The sequence below is a fragment of the Merops nubicus genome, unplaced genomic scaffold (genome assembly GCF_000691845.1).
Source record: "Merops nubicus isolate BGI_N331 unplaced genomic scaffold, ASM69184v1 scaffold4513, whole genome shotgun sequence".
In the NCBI taxonomy this organism is placed as follows: Eukaryota; Metazoa; Chordata; class Aves; order Coraciiformes; family Meropidae; genus Merops; species Merops nubicus.
The window spans coordinates 34,134-52,281 of NW_008599441.1; the positions used below are offsets into that span (position 1 = coordinate 34,134).

At 43.9% G+C, this 18,148-nt stretch overlaps 1 protein-coding gene across 1 annotated transcript in view; it reads left to right on the top strand.

The window, feature by feature from the left end:
- Positions 1-18,148, top strand: part of NARS2 (asparaginyl-tRNA synthetase 2, mitochondrial (putative)) — a gene marked incomplete at its 5' end in the record, with an annotated part of 51,503 nt that overhangs the window by 31,912 nt on the left and 1,443 nt on the right. Inside the window, 6 exons of the mRNA XM_008937373.1 lie at positions 5,486-5,584; positions 6,029-6,066; positions 7,697-7,763; positions 9,217-9,354; positions 10,436-10,533; positions 12,573-12,599. Of these exons, the coding sequence (XP_008935621.1) occupies positions 5,486-5,584; positions 6,029-6,066; positions 7,697-7,763; positions 9,217-9,354; positions 10,436-10,533; positions 12,573-12,599 (467 nt within the window). The remainder of the gene's footprint in view (positions 1-5,485; positions 5,585-6,028; positions 6,067-7,696; positions 7,764-9,216; positions 9,355-10,435; positions 10,534-12,572; positions 12,600-18,148) is intronic.

Genomic DNA, 18,148 nt, shown 5'->3' on the forward strand with positions numbered 1-18,148 from the left:
TCCTAACAGCCATCGGTTTTGCATTCCTCCTGGCAAGCCTATATTGCAACAGGCTTACTTTTCTGATGCTCTCATTTACAGAAGTGGAGTTCCCGTTTTGTTTATTTTTAAATCATTGGGCAATCTCTCTTTAGAAAAAAAAACGAAAACAAACAAACAAACAAAAAAAAAACTAAACCTGACAGCTGTTCTAAAGCCTCTTTTTTTTTTTTTTTTTTTCCCTGCATAACTGACCTAAATTCAATGTTTTCTCCTATATCTGCCCATTGGGCAGTTTGTCTGTTTGTCATCATCTGCATGTTTTTTGTTCAGTGCAAAACGCCCCATTGAAAGCCTTGGGGCTCTTGGCCAGGGTTAGCATCTGAACTTTGTCCTTGCATAAAGAGCTGGATTGTTGTAAATTTATTTTTAAAATTGGTATTCAACATTTGGACTGAATACCTCTAACTTCAGCAAGTTAGTGTGCTGGAAGTGCTCAGCTTCTTCAGGGACATCTTGAAGTATTTGCTTGTACACGTTAAAGAAGAGCCTTGCTGCAAAGATGGACATGTTTACCATTCCCTGATGAGGCTTGAGATCCTTCTCTCAGCCAAAGCTCCAAAAGAAACATAACGTTCTGTACAAAATAAAAGGAAAAAGAGGATTTAGTACCGAAGTTACACATATTTGGGAGCAAAGGGCCTGAAATCTTAGAGCAATGACCTCTTTTCCCTACTGTAATTGCACAGAGTAGCACTCAGTTATTCCTAAATTAGTACCACACAGTTCTTGTGAAGTCTCATTCATCTTGATCGTGTGATCCAAATTTCTGTTCTGTGCCAAAATGTGTTCTAGCGCTACAAAGAAGCTTAAAATCTCACAATACTGGTTTCACAATGCTCTTTGTGGAAAGTCCCCTGTGCTGAGGGCAGAGCTCTGTGCTGGTTGGGTGACAGCATTAGTGCCTTAGTGTACACGGCGTATGGAAGTGTAGCTAAGAAGAGGCCTCGGTGACCTCTTTGCATGAGTGCAGTCAAGCAAGTGAGTCCAGTTGCCCCAAGTCACTTTTCCTCCAAACTGGATGAGAAAGAGAGGAAGTTAGAAGAAAGTCAGGTAAGGCAGTGGAAGGGGTCCTGTTTGTATGGAAGTGTCAGAACTTAGATGATCTTTAAGGTCCCTTCTAACTCAAATCATTCTATGATTCTGTGACTCACTAGAGCCATTGCACCTGATTTGGAGGCCCAGGATCTCCAGTCTCATCTGTCCTCTGAGATGTCTGCAGCCCACCCTCTCTTCAGTGCTCTCTCTGTAGCCTTATTTGTAGGTTGTTACCTTCTATTATTTGTTCTGCTCTCTTGGCAGTGCAGTAGATTTAAAGGATCCCACTTCACTCATGACACTAAGGGGTCTCCAGGAGGCTATATGATGCAGTCATTATTGAATTTCATCAAACACACATACAAAACCATGCTAAAAAAAACCCCACTATTTAGGCTGTAAATTTGAGAAATGCCAGGAAGTAGTTTTCCTGTGGGCAGTTTTGGGACTTTATGCACAGCATTAGTCTTCCTTAACAAGATCACATCCCAGCACCACAGTCACTTTAAGAAACAGAGACTCCATCTCCTTAAGATGGAGAATACAATTTAACACACCGTATTTGAGCTTTATCCTGAAGGCAGAAGTATTGTCTTCCAGTGGTTATGTACTCCATCAAAATTAATTTGCTGTCATTACAGCCCAGTGACATGGAGCGTTATTGCCTCTGTTATAGAGAAGGGAGTTCAGGCATGAAATGAAATGAAATCAAGAGTAGCACTGCTTTGGGGTGTCAGTTCCAGGGACCTGAGGTCTGAAACATGGGTGGGGTTTGATTTCCAGAGTAGTTTGCACTGGGAGTACTTGCTGTCCTCAGTGCCATGGCTAAGACAGTTGGGCAAATCTGGCTGCAGTCTCAAGGGAAAAAACACTGCAAATGGCATAGGAGAGGTTTGCTCCTGTGTCTAGCACAGTACTCTTTAGGGACATAGGTCTATCTGCAGGGCTACAGGTTCCTTCTCTGAAGTGACATCCAGCTGCCATCACTGAAGGTCTTTCTGTTTCCTAACTTCCATCAGCATTTCTTGTTCAGCTTCAATCGCCAGCGACGCAGTGGTCAGACAGACAAGAGTGTCCTTCTTTTGATAACAACTTCTCTCCAGAGTGGGTCCTGAGCTGTTGGTTACATAGCTGAAAGAGGTGACTTTGTGACAAAGATCAGATGAGGATCTCCCCTACGTGTTTGTGCACACGTGTAGAGCCAGCATGAAGACAAGAAATAATGGTCCACTTGGTGAATGTTTCATATGTAAATATCCTGTGAGCTACACTGCATCCATAAACAGGCTCCAGGTAAATGCATAAACAAAAATCCCATTGGCAGTTCTTGTGACTTTTCTGAAGGTGTCTTATGTAATAAAAATGATTATTTGAACCCTTCCTGTAGCACACAGCACCTTCAGTTGCTGCTGCTGACATTTACTGCTGTTTTGTCAATGATTTCCTCTGTTTCAACTCTGATCATAATTCTCTTTGGGAAGAGGATAACTTGCAGTATCAAAAGATTCAAGTTAAAATTAAACAATACAGTTGGGAGCTGCTCCTTATCAAAACTGGACAGTTAAATATTAAGTTCACAGCAACATCAGGGAAGGCTACAAGGCTATGACTGGTACTGCTGAACTTTTTTGACAGGTGAAAATCAAGAGAAAAAGGCTGGGAGGGATGAGGGAGAAGGGGAGACTTTTACCTCTGTCCTCCTGCCTGTCTTCCTGCCATCACAATTTCTACATTTCCATTGTGAAGCAACCAGAGTAATGGGGTTTTCGACATCAGGAGTCCCACCTCTGAGGGGAGCTACTTGCTGTGATTCCAATGGCTTTTTCCCTGTATAAATATCCTATCAAATGTATTTCTTTCAGGAAATGTTGAAACCAGTTTCAACAAGCTTTGCTTGTGTCTCCAGCTCATGTGTTCCCCTAAATCAACAAGCTTCTGCACTCATTCTTCGTATAGCCTCCTTTCCAGTCCTTCATTGTATTATCTGCTTAAAGCCATAGCTTCTCAATTTGAGAGCTTGGGGTTTTTTCCACCTTTTCTTTTTTTTTCCCCCTCCACTGTTTGTGCCTAGTACACATTTGTCTTAAATAAGAACAGGAGCAGCGAGGAGGCCAATGCATGACCCACGTGTCTGTCTTTTTTGCCAGGATAAAACCTCAGTCTCAAACCTGGAAATATTTCTCAGATTGTTTTTCCCATACCACCCACATCTTTTTTCCACAAGAGGAAGTTGCTTATGTTGAATGCTGTGGGAACCTAATTGTTACTTTATCGCACTGCGAGGGGAAAAATAAAAGTGCTAATTAAACAACATGCTTTTCTGAAACCAGATGATACTTTCATTTTCTAGAAAGAGGAAGCTTAGTGTAAAATCCCTTCATCTGTGCCTGGTGAAACCAGATGAATTGCCAAGAAGTTTTCTAATTTCATTTGCATAAGCCTTCTTCTAGCTACTTTGAAGAAAGTTCAAAGCTGACTGTTTGGGTATTTGCCACTCAGCAGCAGGAACGCTGGCTTGTCATTTCCTCCGTGTTTGAGTACCACTAGGGGTAAAACTGTTCATGTGCATATGGTAATGCTGTTCCTTTACTTGGATCTTCCCTTTTTAAAAAGAGGGCCCAGACTGATGCAGGAGTCTGGAGCCTGAGTTTGGGTCCAGAGGAGTCAAAGCAAACTGATTTACCAGCTTCTCCAGGCTGTTGGGATGCAGAGGTGGTTCCTCAGAGCAGTGTTGCAGGTAGTGTGGGACAGGTGATGAAGGATGCTCTTCTAACATGAGAGTTTGAACAATGTGCCTGAAATCTCATCTTGACCATGTCAGTAGCTCAACTTCTTCTTTTTTTGTGTCTTTTGTTCCTCTTGCCCTGTAAGGTCTTGTTCCTTGCAAGGTGGAGACAGACTTGCTTCTTCCTCAGCTCTGCTGACTGAACATCAGGTTCATCTTTGCACAGTTAGTCTCCCCTGGGTTTTGTGGTGCCTGGGAACTGCTACTCAGCTAAATATCATCAGTGGATACTTCACTTGTCTCCTCTTAACAACTGCTTCATGAATTGTCACCTTCATAAAACAAAATAGCAGCATGCCAGGACTTTCAGAGGTGCTTTTTGTTGGGAAAAAACTGGTCCCATCCCAGACTAAGGTGATGTGCAGCCCAGCTGCACTGCTATGTTCCTTACAAAATGAGGGTCAACTCCTTGAAAGGAGGTTGTAGCAAGGTGGGGGTCAGTCACTTCTCCCAGATAACAAGTGAGAGGACAGGAGGAAATGGCCTCAAGTTGCACCAGGGAGTTTGGACATAAGGAAACATTTCTTCCCTGAAAGGGTTGTCAAGCCTGGAACAGACTGCCCAGGGCAGTGGTGGAGTCACCACCCCTGGAGGGATTTAAAAGCTGTGTAGGTGTGGTGTTGAGGGGTTAGTGGTGACCTGGCAGTGCTGGGTTAACACTTGGATGATGATCTCTTCCAAACAAAATCATTCTGTGAGTCTGGGAAGAAGAGTTGGGATCATCAGTACTACACAGGTACCAACTACCTGCTTTGTGCAGGCGTAAGACTGCCAGGAGTCATGGGAACTCTTAATCTGCACAACAGCAGGTGTCTTGGATGGTCTGCTTTGCTTAGCCAAAAGAGAAAATGTCTCTGAAAAAGAGTTGATCAAAATGCAGTGGCATCTCACACAGGGGCTTTTTTTGTTTGGAGACAAAACAGAATTTTACTTTCTTCATGGGTGAGTCCCATTTTACTGGGTAAGTGTATCCAAATTGGATGATAATGTCGTGTAGTTAATCCACATTAGTTTAGGGAAACAAAACCACATCTTTTTTTAGTTTCTGAAACATTCTTGCATTGATGCATCTTCCACTTTAGCTCTCTACTCATCTCTGTCCGTGTTCTCTTTGCTTTGCTCTTACTGCACAGGTCCCTCTGGCTGGGATCTGTTTGAGGGGCTGGCTCTGCACAGTATGTTTTTTTCTCTGCTCCATTAGTTCTGCCTCTTCAAACAGTAAAGCAGAAAACCAGAATTGCTCATTACAGAGCTCACTAACGATTAATCTGCGACCAGTCACACCAAGGGTTGTGATGTGTGAGTTTGTGGCTGACCAGGGCTGCAGCCTCAATAGCTTAGCTCTGCTTTTTTTACTGAACATACCTGACTGAAAATACTGAGGCAATCAGCAGACACTGAAGCCCTAAACTCAGTGCAGAAATACAGGTCCCAGTCCCCTTCAGCTACTGGGCAAGCCTGCTAATCAGGAGCATTAGCAAGCTGGTGCCCTCTTGTGCAGTCTGACCGTGTAGAAGGACAGAAGCTCCTTCTGTACCCTTTGGCTGCCGTGTACCGTGTTTTATTTATGGTCTGGGACATCTCAGCAGTGTTAATTTTTCATGTATGCCTGTTTTCTCTTAGGTTATGGAGGATCTTTTCAAGACAGCGACGAGCACTGTGCTTTCCAAATGTCCTCATGATGTTGAGCTTTTTCATAAATACATAGCACCTGCCCAGAAGGTAATGAATGTGACAGGAAAGAGCTGCAAGCTTGTTATGCATTTGGGGGGCTCTTGGCTATAAGGAGTATTAATTTTTTTATTATTGTTATTATTATTTTGTACTGTATTGTGCTATATTGACAAACTGTGAAGAGCTGAAAGTTGGCCTGAGCTTCAGTGATTGTTCAGGCCAGCAGAGAGGACACAGAACTTTCTGTAGTCAGTAGCAAGTGTGGAAGAACTGTTGCTGTCACATCATCTAGCAGCCTCTGAATCATCAGCTCTAATAACTGGGTACCCTTTGAGCACTGAATGACCAGGAGTGGATTTTCACCTATATCTAGACCACAATGCAGACCTACAGATGAAAATTTTAGAGGGAGGGAGCTTTTCGGAGTGTCCTCTGTGCCCCTGAACCCTTAGGAATAGCTTTACATTTTTATTCTTTCTTGTTTTGACCAAGGACAGGTTGGAACAAGTGCTGAAGAGCAGATTTGTGACGTAAGTACTTATGTTTCAAAATGATGAGGGCTTTTGGGGAAAGTCTTATTTTGTATATGTTCTTTTTTGTAGCATAATGTCTCCAAAAGAGCATGAATTGCAGTTCCCTTGGTACTGTTGGCCAGTTGCCTTTTCATCTTGGCATGAAACTGGCCTGTGAATCTGCTGGCCTTTGGCTGTTGATTCCTTGGGCAAGGTCCTTTTCCTATAAAGGTTTCCTTCTGGCATGTACCTGCACAGTGGTTTGCTCACTGCCTTGCTTGGGTTTGGTTTTGGTGCTCTGCCCTCCTTCACACTTCCACTCCAGTGGCTCTCTTTTTATGAAACTATGTTTTGATATTTAAAAATCCCAATTGGTTTTCTATCCCCAGTTGCTTGTGCAGCTCCTTTTCCCAGTTCTCTGTGTGATCAAGAACTGAAGGGGTTTGGTTTCCCTCCTTGGCCCCCAACGATACTTTCTCTTCGCTATTCTTGCCTGTCTGTTCAAATAGTGGTGGTCTCCAGCCATCCCACAGAGCATTGTAGGGCTGCTCAGCCCCACACTGGTTTTCCTTTTAAGCAGCTTCAGCCGTGCTTGGACAACAGGATCATGGTAGATCTTCCCTGTGCCTGGTGGCTGCATAAGCACCATGGGAGACCTCAGTGAAGTCACTTTCTCCCCACTTCAGTCCTCTCTTTGCGCCTGATATTCCCAGGAAGACAGAGTTGCAGTCAGCTTCTCCCACAGTCCAAGGAAAAGGAGAGTGAGTCAGCCCATCTCTCTCTGTCCATCAGCTGCTGGCAGGTTTGGGGCAGTCCTGGCTCACACACCAGTTACATGGCTTGAGCCTGTGCCAGTGGTAGACCTCATCTGGCCCATGGCCCCACATAACCCAGACATGTGGAGCAGTATATTCCTTCTTGAGGTGTTTCCTCCAGAAGCTTTCCCTGTATTAGTGAAATCTTGTAGCTGGGCATAAAGAGCTCGTGCTCTTCAGAGAATTAGGTTTATGTTTGGATTTAGCCAATGATACGAGGAGATTAAATTATTGAGATTGAGTTATTGTTTCTTCTCTTGGTCCACAACGTTTGCTTGGTAGCTGGAAAACTTGTCAGCAAAAGTGTCTTCCATTGAGTCTTGATTTCCAGTTCTCAAACCTGCAGCATCTTTCACTGCATTCTTTCTCTGCTCTGCCATGATGCTGATTTTTCTTTGGATGAAAATGTTTGACCTACAAGCCCTTTGCTCTCTGGGCTGTTACGTTTGCCTAACAACGTGCTATGGAGCTGTGCTGATGAGGGCACATTGTTTTCTTTAAAAAAATCTACAGATTTCTATGAAGCAATTCTCTGCAGAGCTCATTTCTGACTGAAATGCAACATTGCAATAGTGCAGAAGTGTCTTAAGAGCTCAGCACTTCCTGCCCTGTGTGTAGCTGAAGCACAGGAAAACATGCACTTCTTGCCATATAAAATGGTTTTTGGTTTCTGTCCAAAGCAGCATTGCTGGGAAGTCTGACATCACAGCACCAGCTGGCAGGGTGGTGGGGAAATGCCTTCTTAATTTTCCGGTACGACACTTGGCCAGAAAACTTTCTTGTTATTCCTTTCATAGTTATCTTAAAGACCTTTTTTTTTTTTCCTCTTATAGAATTTCCTACAATGAAGCAGTGGAAATTTTGAAGCAAGCTTCTCAAGCTTTCACTTTCAAGCCAGAGGTAGGTGGTTGCTTGGTGGTGTGTCCCAGTGCTTGTTCACGCACACAGCCAGCCTGGACTCTGTAGACCTCATTCTGTTCCTGATAGCACTTGAGTTGTTACTTCACACAGATTATCTGCCTTAGGGGGTGTTTGCTTAGTTGTAACCCAGGTGTAGCTATTGCCCTTTGGGGTTGAAATGAGAGCAATATAAGGAGTGAGATCTGTAGCAGAAGAACGTGTAGTGTTTGCAGGGGAGGAAGCGATGAGTTTGCTGTTGAAGGAGAAAGGCTTTGGCAAAAGTTCCTCTCTTTCCTGCATGTGAGTAATGCCAAGTGTGTTGTGAATTCAGTAGCAGTAATCTGAGGAGGGTTGCTGTATAATGAAGGAACAATAATAAGACAGCTCCAAAACTTTGACAAGGACTAATAAGCCAAACCCAGGTCAAAATTTCGTGTAATCTGGAGGTAGGTAAAGTAAATCACTTCCAAAGTATAGAAGTTGGGAGAAAAAAATTACATGCTGGTCTTTCTGACTGTTGGCTTATGGCTTTCTGAAGAATTTTGCCGAGTTTCAAACACACACCAGTAGGGAGGAGTGTTTGTGGTGGTGCTCACCTCAGGTGAATACTGATGAATCTTCATCTTGTTCTGATGCTTTGAGGAAAATAACTCTCTGGCTGAAGCCACTTTTGTAGCCAGCTGGGTAACTGTCTCATATCTGTGCACTAGTGGGTGTAGAACCTCAAATCCTGTATCTATATTACTTTGATTTGAGACAGCAAACTCAGGATATTTTCAGATGAGGAGAGTCTCCAGAATATCTGTTCCTCTCTTCCCCTTCCACTCCTCTGGGATTCTTTCAGCATCCCTTAATGGACTGGAGGTCTCTAGTCAAAAGCCATAGAAATGACAACATAAGTAGAAGGAGACATAGAGGGCCTTGCAAATTTCCAGGGTTTCTGATAACAAAGAACTGTTTAATATGATGCTGGGTCTTCTTAAGTGAGAGTTAATGTAGCATGTAACAGGGCACAGGAGGGGCATGCGCAGTCAGCCTGGGGAAGCTGCTTTCTGCATAGCCAAGGTAATATTGAAATGAGGTTGGTTTGCTGGGTTGAGTGAGCAGACTTTGGGTGGGTCTTTCCCCTAAGCTATGCCAAGTGTAGTTTAGGGGTTTGGGTTTGTTTGGTTTTTTTTCTGGTTTGATGCCAGCTTCTTATGCTTGCTGCAGGGATGATCTGGCCCTGCTCTGTGGAAGTTAAACCATTATTTTCATTGCTTTGCTCCACCTTAAAACTTAAAACTCTTCCCTGCTTAGCAGATTTCCCCAGTGGCCTGTGTGAGAAGTTGCTGTGCTTGGTTCCATGTTATTCAAAGCTGCACATCTCTCCTACATGGGATTTTGCTGTGTCTCTTGCCACAGACAAGATGCACCAGAACAGGATCCCAGGTCCTTTTTGCTGTCTTTACAGTGGGGCTGTGACCTCCAAACAGAGCATGAAAAGTACCTGGTGAAGCACTGTGGTGAGGTTCCCGTGTTTGTCATCAACTACCCGTATGACCTCAAACCCTTCTACATGCGGGACAATGAGGATGGGCCTCAACACACAGTGAGTCCATAGCTTCCTCTTCTTTTTTGGCTAGGTAAATGTTTTAGCCTGCTGCTAAATAGTCAGGTGAGGATAGTCTTCTGCTGGGCCTCTGGTCAAAAAGTGTAACTTAAGACGTGATCATCAGGTGGTCCTGTTCAGTTGTTTTCCTGTTGTAGAAGAAATCTCCAAAGCCAGAACAACAGGAGGAGGATTCAGGAGTGGGGTAGCATTAAGGTTTGCTTAAGTTCTTTAAGACAAATTTAGCCTAGTTTATTTCTTTTCCTCGTAGACTTCTGTGCTACCAGGTGAAATGCCTAGAACTGCATGGCTCCAAGCAGCCCATGATTGTCTTGTCATCTAAATCTATCTGTGTAATCCTCAAAGAGCAGATGAACATGAGGCAAACTCTTCCTCCACAAGTCTCATGCTTTGAAGGTGTGGTTTCCCAGCTGAACAGAGAAAACCTGTGCCACTGTTGCTTCACTGTCTTTAATTCTAGCAACAGTTCAACTGTGTGATAAGAATTAACTCCACAAAACAGAACAGAGAAGACAACCAGCCCAAGCCTGACAGCATAGGTGATAACGTTGGGTTCCTAACACTTGGATCAGCATGTCAGTGCCATTGATCCGTTGGTATCACTACCACAAGAGCTGGCTCAAGGGGTTGGAACAGACAAGGTAAACACAAATTGAAAGCATCAGAGCAGCTTAAACTAAGGGGCTTCAGGAAACTTGTTTGTGTCTGTCTCCTTGTGAGTTTCTCCTGGATCCTTTCTAGCCTGCACGGGCTTGCCTACATGCACAGGTTGTCACCAGAGTAACCTGGTGGGATTCAGCTCACTGACTGTAGATATCCTCAGTCTAGGGCATCACTGCACTTGTTTAGGTATTCTTACTGATTTTTATCATGGTAAAGTTCTCTCCCAGCCTCCTCCTGTCAACAAGGGACTTCTCCAAGCATTTGCAAATAATCACCTAAGCACTCTGGACTCAATAAGAGAATTGCAGTAGCTTTTGAGAAACAGCCCTCCAGTGTTGTTCTGCTGGAGACTGTACGGCTCCGTGGCGTGACTGACGTTAGGTCTCTTTCTTTGAAGGTTGCAGCTGTTGATCTCCTCGTACCAGGAATAGGGGAGTTGTGTGGAGGCAGCTTGAGAGAGGAGCGACTGCCCTTCCTGGAATCACGTTTACAGAGGTATGGAAAACCTGCCAGGAGACCAGCCTGACCAGGAGAGTGTTTCAGCAGCCCTCAGTGGTTGGCAAGACAGAGGGGTGGAAGGGTGACTAATGCTACTTTAAAAAGACTGGTTTTGTCTTTGAGATACCTGTTCATCTGAGTAGGTTGAGATTTTCTTGTGCTTCTGCCTCTCTTCTTTAGCTCATCAGAGAAGAGTTTATTTTATACTGGGAGGCGAGGGCAGCAGAATGCCTGAGCTCTGCTGGGCCTGGCAGAACAGGGCCTTGTGTGAGGCACTTCATCTCTGAGCCTTTTCTTTGCAGCTTTCGTGGCCAAGAGTGGGTTGCGAAGGTGGAAGCTGCCACGTAGCTCAGCTGTTTGTCCTCACATTGTGTAACTGAGGAAGTGCAGATCGGGTCGGAAGCTTTGCTAGCTGTGATGCAGCTGGCCGCAGTGGCATCATGTAGGAGAGCACACTTCTTTGCTAACAGTTTGGTGGGAAGCTTCACTGGCAGTGCCTGGGACCTATACTGAGTCATATGGCTCTTGCCCTGCTGCGTTGTTCTGGGTCATGTGACTCGGAGTGAATTTAGGCTAAATTCAGTGTCAGAATAGCGAAGCTGCTGTTTAGTTAACAGTAATTGACGTTATAGATGGGGTAATTCTCCATAGACAATTACTCCCTGGGTCCTGTCTGATTGTTCAAAAGAACCTTTCATAACTCAGATGAGTCCATTTGGGCCAGTCATAGACTTGTGCAAAGCAATTTTGGAGGAGGATTAATCCCAGCGTAACATCGTTTGCACATTGGGAATGAATTTGTAGCTTAAGTCAGCCACATGCTCACAGAGATATATCTAGTCAGTGGAGGAGAACAAAATCCATTTCAACATAATGAATCCAAAAGGCACAGGGCAATTAAAATCGCTAGAACATTGGTTCTCAGTTTGTGGCATAGGATGATATTATTCCCTGGGCTCCTGTAACTCTCCCTTTGCAGCTGAAGCAAAGGACAGTGTTGCCTGCTGTGCTTTTCACTTGAAATTTTTGCCAGTAAGGTCTAGAGTGCGCAGCCCCCAAGGTGTGGGGCTGGAGAGATCTCCACGTGGAGTTGAAGCCAGACTTTCTTATTTGTTGGGAAAGTCACAGGACATCTTTCAAGCTACGGGTGGGATGTGTCTTCAATGACCTTATGGTACAGCTCCTCATTGAGGATGACCTGGAAAAATAACACCCCTTTTCACATGTTTTTCTCAATTCTGAGTAGTGAGGATCTGATCTGCTGAGTCCAAATACTTAAAGGCTTCTAAATTCTACCTCCTGCAGACCCAGCATAACGAAGAGAGAGAAAGAATGGGATTCTTGTCTCCTGACACACACTTCATACAGTAGCTCTCCAAGTCCCAGTCAGGGACAACTCAATGCACTAAAGATGAGAGAAGTCATCTCTCTTTGCCTACAGAGTTTTTTGTTTGTGTTCAGAGAAATGGGGAAAAAAACCCAATGGCTTTGTACTGGTTCTGCCAGGGCAGGAACAGGAGAGGAGATGGAGTGGTGCCAATTAGAGCAAGATGTATTTTATTTAGTAGTTTTACAAAATAAAGCTATAGGAGTTCAGTGGTTTTGTGCATTACTGAAGGGGAACCACTTAGTCACGTGAAGAGTTTTTGACTCATTTATGAATGAGGTTGGCTGCACGTCATTGTAAATTTAATATTCAGGCCTGTATTCGCCAAACATTCACAAGCAGAGTTTACTCATATGCTTAAAGTTAAGAATATGCACAAGTCTTTGCATGAAGCTGGGATCAAGCTGTATGTTGACAAAAAAACCTTTGCATTTTAAAAAGCATGTTAGAAATCTGTTCAAGATTGTCTACTACTTACCAGAACTGACAGCCAGTAATGGTGGCTTCCCTTAATTTCCTGCCTTTCATATTTGGACAGTTTAGTCATCAGACCCTCCCTTATCTTACAGCATTCCCTTCCAGGCAAGTGCTGCTTGTGCAGATCTGCTCTGTTCCTTTACTTACAAAGGCTTTTCTTTTTATTCCACAGATTAGGACTCGCAGATTCCTACCAATGGTAAGACACTGCCTTGGTCAGCAGGCTCTATTTCTTCTTTAGAGACTCTTTTAAACATTGTTTGGATCCTGTTCTCAAGGGGACATTTCTTGGCCCAGTTGCCCTGCCATCGCTGCCAGTCTAAATGGAACAGACAGTCCATTTAAACAAAGTTTAATCTAATGCTACTTAGTTTATCTTCCCAACTTGTCCACTCACTGTACAGGTCATTCCTTTCAGGATTGCATGAAGTGGGTGAATTTACAACCCATAATGATTTTTGATATTAAATCATTAGGCTGTGTTCGAATTTGAACATATTCTGAGCATCACTGCATGAGATAAACAAGTTATAGAACCACGAGCAATTTGTGATCTTTCACAGCTCTATGAATAACTCCCCGTGCAATTGATGGGGCAGTTGGGTTGAAAAATCTTCCCTAACAAAGTGGATGAAGCAATTAAAACTGTCCTGCTAAGGATACAGATCAACCTTTGCATTAATGGTTTAGCCTATTAAAATGACAGAAAGGTCTTAGTGTTCCTCCTGACAAGTGTTTGTTGGTATGTACTTTGTCATAGCTCCTGAAAGGGTGATGGTGTGGAGGATTTTAAATTCAGAGGAGTATATTCAAGTGCTCTGCAGTGTTCAGATTGATCACTGTGGAGGCTGCCTTGAAAAAAAGCAGAGTGAGCCCAGGATTCTTCACTCCTCTTCCCACAATATGAAATCACTTTGGAACAGCCCTTGCAGAGCAAACCTCTACATCATCCATTTGGAAACAGGGGTGAATGGAATGTCTTCCTTCACTGTTTGTGTTTATAGTCCAGAATACACTGTATCACTTTGTCTGAGGGAAGGATTATCCCCACTAAGGTGGATCAGTTGTGTGATTAGATGCCGAGATATAGCCTGAGGGAGTCTGGAGTTCAGTGGCAGAGCTTTCCAGCTCTGTCTTGTGCTTCCCTCAAGAGAGAAGATTAAGACATTAACTCAGGTGTTTGCATTTCCATATGGTACATAGCGATCACATTCTGGAAATTCCTCCTGTGATCTTGTTTCGGAGACTTTCCTCCTTTGTTCACTCCATTCACAGATGATGTAACTTCCCAGAGGAGATTAAAACTGTTGTGACCCTCTGCCATAGCAAAGTGTGGAAAGTGCAGGATAGGAGTAATCCTGGATACTTCTAGACTGCAGTCCAGAATCTGCCAGAAGGCAGGCAAGTGGTCTGCCAGCATGCATCTTTTTAGTGGAGGTGGCAGAAGAGACTGAAATTAATCTTCTCCAATTTAGTAATTGAATTTAGTCTCCAAAGCTGGCTCACAAACTCCTTGAAGAACAGTTGAGTCATTCCTTTTTAAATATAATATTTGCTGACTTTAGAATGGTCTGTATGAGATGTGTCCCCTTTTGAAATCACTTATTTTTTGCCATATTTCTGTTTCTACCTGGTTTCTACTCCCACTAAGCATGAGGGTAATGTGGAAGGCTGACTGCTTCTAGGAGAGCTTCAGGAGTGCCTTTTTTGTGGGAGTTTATTGGGCAAAGAGGCAACTGATGGTCTGAAAGGCTGTTGTGCTTCTGCTCATTCCTACCTTTTTTGAAAGCTTTTCAAAAAAAGTAGATTAAGGGACATGGTGAAAGTCCTCTGAATCTTCTTCAGTCCACTAGATCTTTCCTGTTGTACAGGTTTCTTTCCAGAAAGAATATGAGTTGCAAAAGTTGGCTTGATTTTATCTTATTTTCACACTCCTTCCTTTGACTTTTAGGTAGAAAAGAGCTCAGTGCTGTAGATAATGATCTTGGCAAGACCAAGAGAGGTCTGTGGAAGTGAGGTGGGCAGGTCAGGTGATCAGAGTTCACTCTGGGAAGTCACTTGCTTTCTCTGTGACTAGGGAGTATTAAGTGTATTGCCTTGTAAACAGGGACTGCTCCGGTTGGCAGCCTCCAGGGCCCACCTTAGGAGCAGTAACGAAACAGGTCCTTTGTCTTCCCACTACCTTCAGTTTAAGGAGCATTTCAGACAGTCTTTCTACATGTAGGCCACCCATTTCCTCACTCTGATGATCACTGTGCACATCAATGGAGAAGATGGCCCCATACTAAACCCTCTACAATCCAGGTACCTGTCTGATCTTCTGGTGTAGCACTGGTGAAAGTGGCAGGGCAGGCACTAGATTCTGTTTTGGAATGGATACTACTCTGTTGTCTTGGCCTTGCTCCTGCTCTAGATGAAGAAGATTGAGTTGTGTTGGGCCCTTTAATTTCTAATTTTCTCTGAAGCTTGAGTGCTGGAGTGTTCTGTTGCATCCTTGTGTGGCAAAGTAGAAAGGAGGAGTTGGACTTGAGGAACAACAGCACTGGTGAGCCACTTGCAATCCAGCATTCATGGCATCCTTTGACCTCCTTCAGAGCCCAGGGAACACAGGTGGCCCATTGCTCTCCTTGGCTGGTGCCTGGCCCTCTCAATCCTGCCTTGGGGAGAAACTGGAGCACTGACCTGGCCCATACAGAGGCAGGCAGAAAGTCAGTGCTAAACCAGCCAAAATGTGCCCACGCCCCACACATGTCAATGGGAGTGCTTTAGATTGACTTCCCTGAATGTTTTTATATGTGTGTGTGTAGATTCCCAAAAATCTGTAGCAGAGCAGAGCCTGCCTAAAACCAAAGACAGCTTTGTACCCAGCATCAGAACCTGGTGATGCTTTGCATGTTTATTTCCCAAAACGTTCCACGAAATTATCTTTCAAATGTCATTTCACTAATAGTTTTTCATGACTTTCATTTTTTTCCTTTTTTTTTTTTCTAGTAGAATACTCAGTTTCATGGACTGCAGTGCCTTTGTTCTTTCAGCCTTTTTCCAAACGGGCTGCGGAGGCTTCAGTCTAACAAGAGGGTGACATAAAAGATGGAGATTATATTTGTTTTGAAAGGAGACAGAAAAGAATACATTCTGCTTATGAATGGTCACTTAAAGAGCACTGATCTTCATAGTGCCTTGCCGTGCAGCACAGGAGCTCATGATGATGATGAAAGGGTATACATTTTTAAAAGGATGAAAGGAAATGCTCTTCTAACTTGGCACATAACAATGTCCTGGAATTCATTGCTGGGGGATGTTGTTGCAGCACATGCTTTGGTAAGATTCAAATCTCTGAAGAATTAACAGTCCTCCAGGCCCAGAACATGAACTCCAGGGCAGGACCCCGTGGAATAAAGTTGCACAGTCCCCCAGTTGCCAATGGAGGGCTCAGCTCTCCTCCCAGCTGTGAGCTGCTACGAGAAATAGCCAGGCTAGTTCATAACTGTTTTTGAGGTGAGAAACATCCAATGTCTTGAGACTGTTGAATGAAGGGGAAACCTCAGGGAGCATTTTCCAACCTAAAGGGAATTTTCTCTTCATCTGCAGGCAGTTGCTTTTTCTTTCATCTGGGAAGAATGGAAAAATGTCTCAATCCCTTTGCTTCTTCTAAGCACAGTCACCAGAAAGGATTCACAGTCTTGATCCTCTGCACGTTTACTTCAATGGACTTTTTCCATTAACTCTAATGGGTTTTGTTTTGCTCCTTTTGCCAAAATGGCTTCTCAAAGTGCTTTGAGATCTACAGATGAAAGCCCTGAATAAGCAAGGGTAGAATTTATTATTATTGTTCATCTGGAAGAAGCTGAGTTATTTCATCTTCTTAGGATGACTTTGTAAACTGTTGCCAGCAAAAAGAGAGAAAAGATTCTTGACTTGGTCTCAACAGTCTTTGCACAGGCTGAGATAGGCTCACAGGCATCATCAGAAGTGCTTGTGCTGTTACTTAGATTACTGGTTGCAGCTAGAGTTGTCACCAGCTGGTTCACCACTTCTGCTCAGAGCTACTGAGCTGCCACAGCCAGCACCCATATCCCTCACATTTACAAAGTCTTTCCTATGTCACAAGTCACCACCCTCAGCATCAGAGCTGTCCATCATCTTTCCTTGGAAACCCCTGAAAAGCTGTTAAGTGGAGCTTCCTGGAAGCAGTTCCCAGTGTATTAGAGGAAACTCATGCTAATGCAGTCTGGATGAAGTGGGTAGAGAGGAAGACCACCCTGCTGCTGCTGCACAGCCTATCAGAGAATCACAGAATGGTTTGGTTGGAAGGGACCTTAAAGATCATCTAGTTCCAACCCCCCTGCCATGAGCAGGGACTAGACCAGGTTGCACAACACCCCCTCCCCAGCTTTCTTGTAGGTCCTCTTCAGATCCTGAAGCCTGCACTAAGGTCTCCCTGGAGCTTCTCTTCTCCAGGCTGAACAAGCCCAGCTCTCCCAGCCTGGCCTCCCAGCAGAGGGCTTCCAGCCCTCACATCATCTTTGTGGCCCTCTGCTGGACCTGCTCCAGCAGGTCCCTGTCCTTGATGGTTCCAGAGCTGGATGCAGTGCTCCAGGTTTGGTGTCACAAGAGCAGAGTAGAGGAGAATCACCTCCCTCAACCTGCTAGCCACGCTTTTGATGCAGCCCAGGGCATGGCTGGCGTTCTGGGCTGCACTTGCACATTGTTGGCTCACACTGACCGTTTCATCAACCGTCACCCCCAGGTCTTTCCCCTCAGGACTGCCCTCAATCCATATTCTACCCAGACTGTGTTTGTGCTTGGGATTGCCCCAGCCAAGGTGCAGGATGTCCCAGACATAATCTTTGTCACCCTATGTGAGGTGGGTACAGCTGAGCCTTAGCAAGCCAAGAAATCATGTGGGCCCCAAGGATGTCCCACCCATGGCCCTGCAGGGTAGGTGTAGCTGCACGTCTGTCAGTCCTGGTGGGAAGAGTTGGGAAGTTCTGTGATTCTGTCAAGTTCTGTTTCTGGTTTTACTACTTGGGCAGTGAAGAGGAGGGGAAAAATCCCTGCAGATTAGATTGGGTGTAATAAATGGCTTCCCAAATCTTAACTACTGTTAATGAACTGTAAGGAAAAATAGTATTTCATGGTATAAAAGGCATCCTGCCAAACCAAGCCTGCCAGGCTGGATAATTTGTTGGAGAGTGTTTCTGGTTTGCAGGTAGAGGTGATTGGTGGCATTACTTTGGCTTCACGCTGTTAAAATGTAGTCTTTAAGCCAACAAAATTCTGAAGTCCAGGCAAGTACACTTTGATATATTTTTTTTTTCTTTAAGCAAGTACACTTATATATAATATCCATTTTATATATTAATGTGTACAAATATACATATATGTACACACACAAATATACATTTTCCTTGCAGTTTAACAGTAATTAGAATTTGGGAAGCCATTTATTACAATTAATCCAATTTTTTTTTTTTCCACAGTGCTTTTTCCCCCTCCAATCCGCTGCCTAAGTAGTAAAACATTTATATATATATTTATATTTAAGTGTACTTGATTTTTTTTTTTTAACTGTTGTCATAAAATATTCATACACAAAGATTAGAAGCATGTAATACATCTGGAGTCACTTAATCCCTTACTAGTGCATTCATATAAAGAAGAATAACTTTGTGGCCTCAGCAAGCTCTGAAGTGGCCCCATAAATCAATAGAACCACTGAGATGTTTTTCACTCCTATTAAAATAA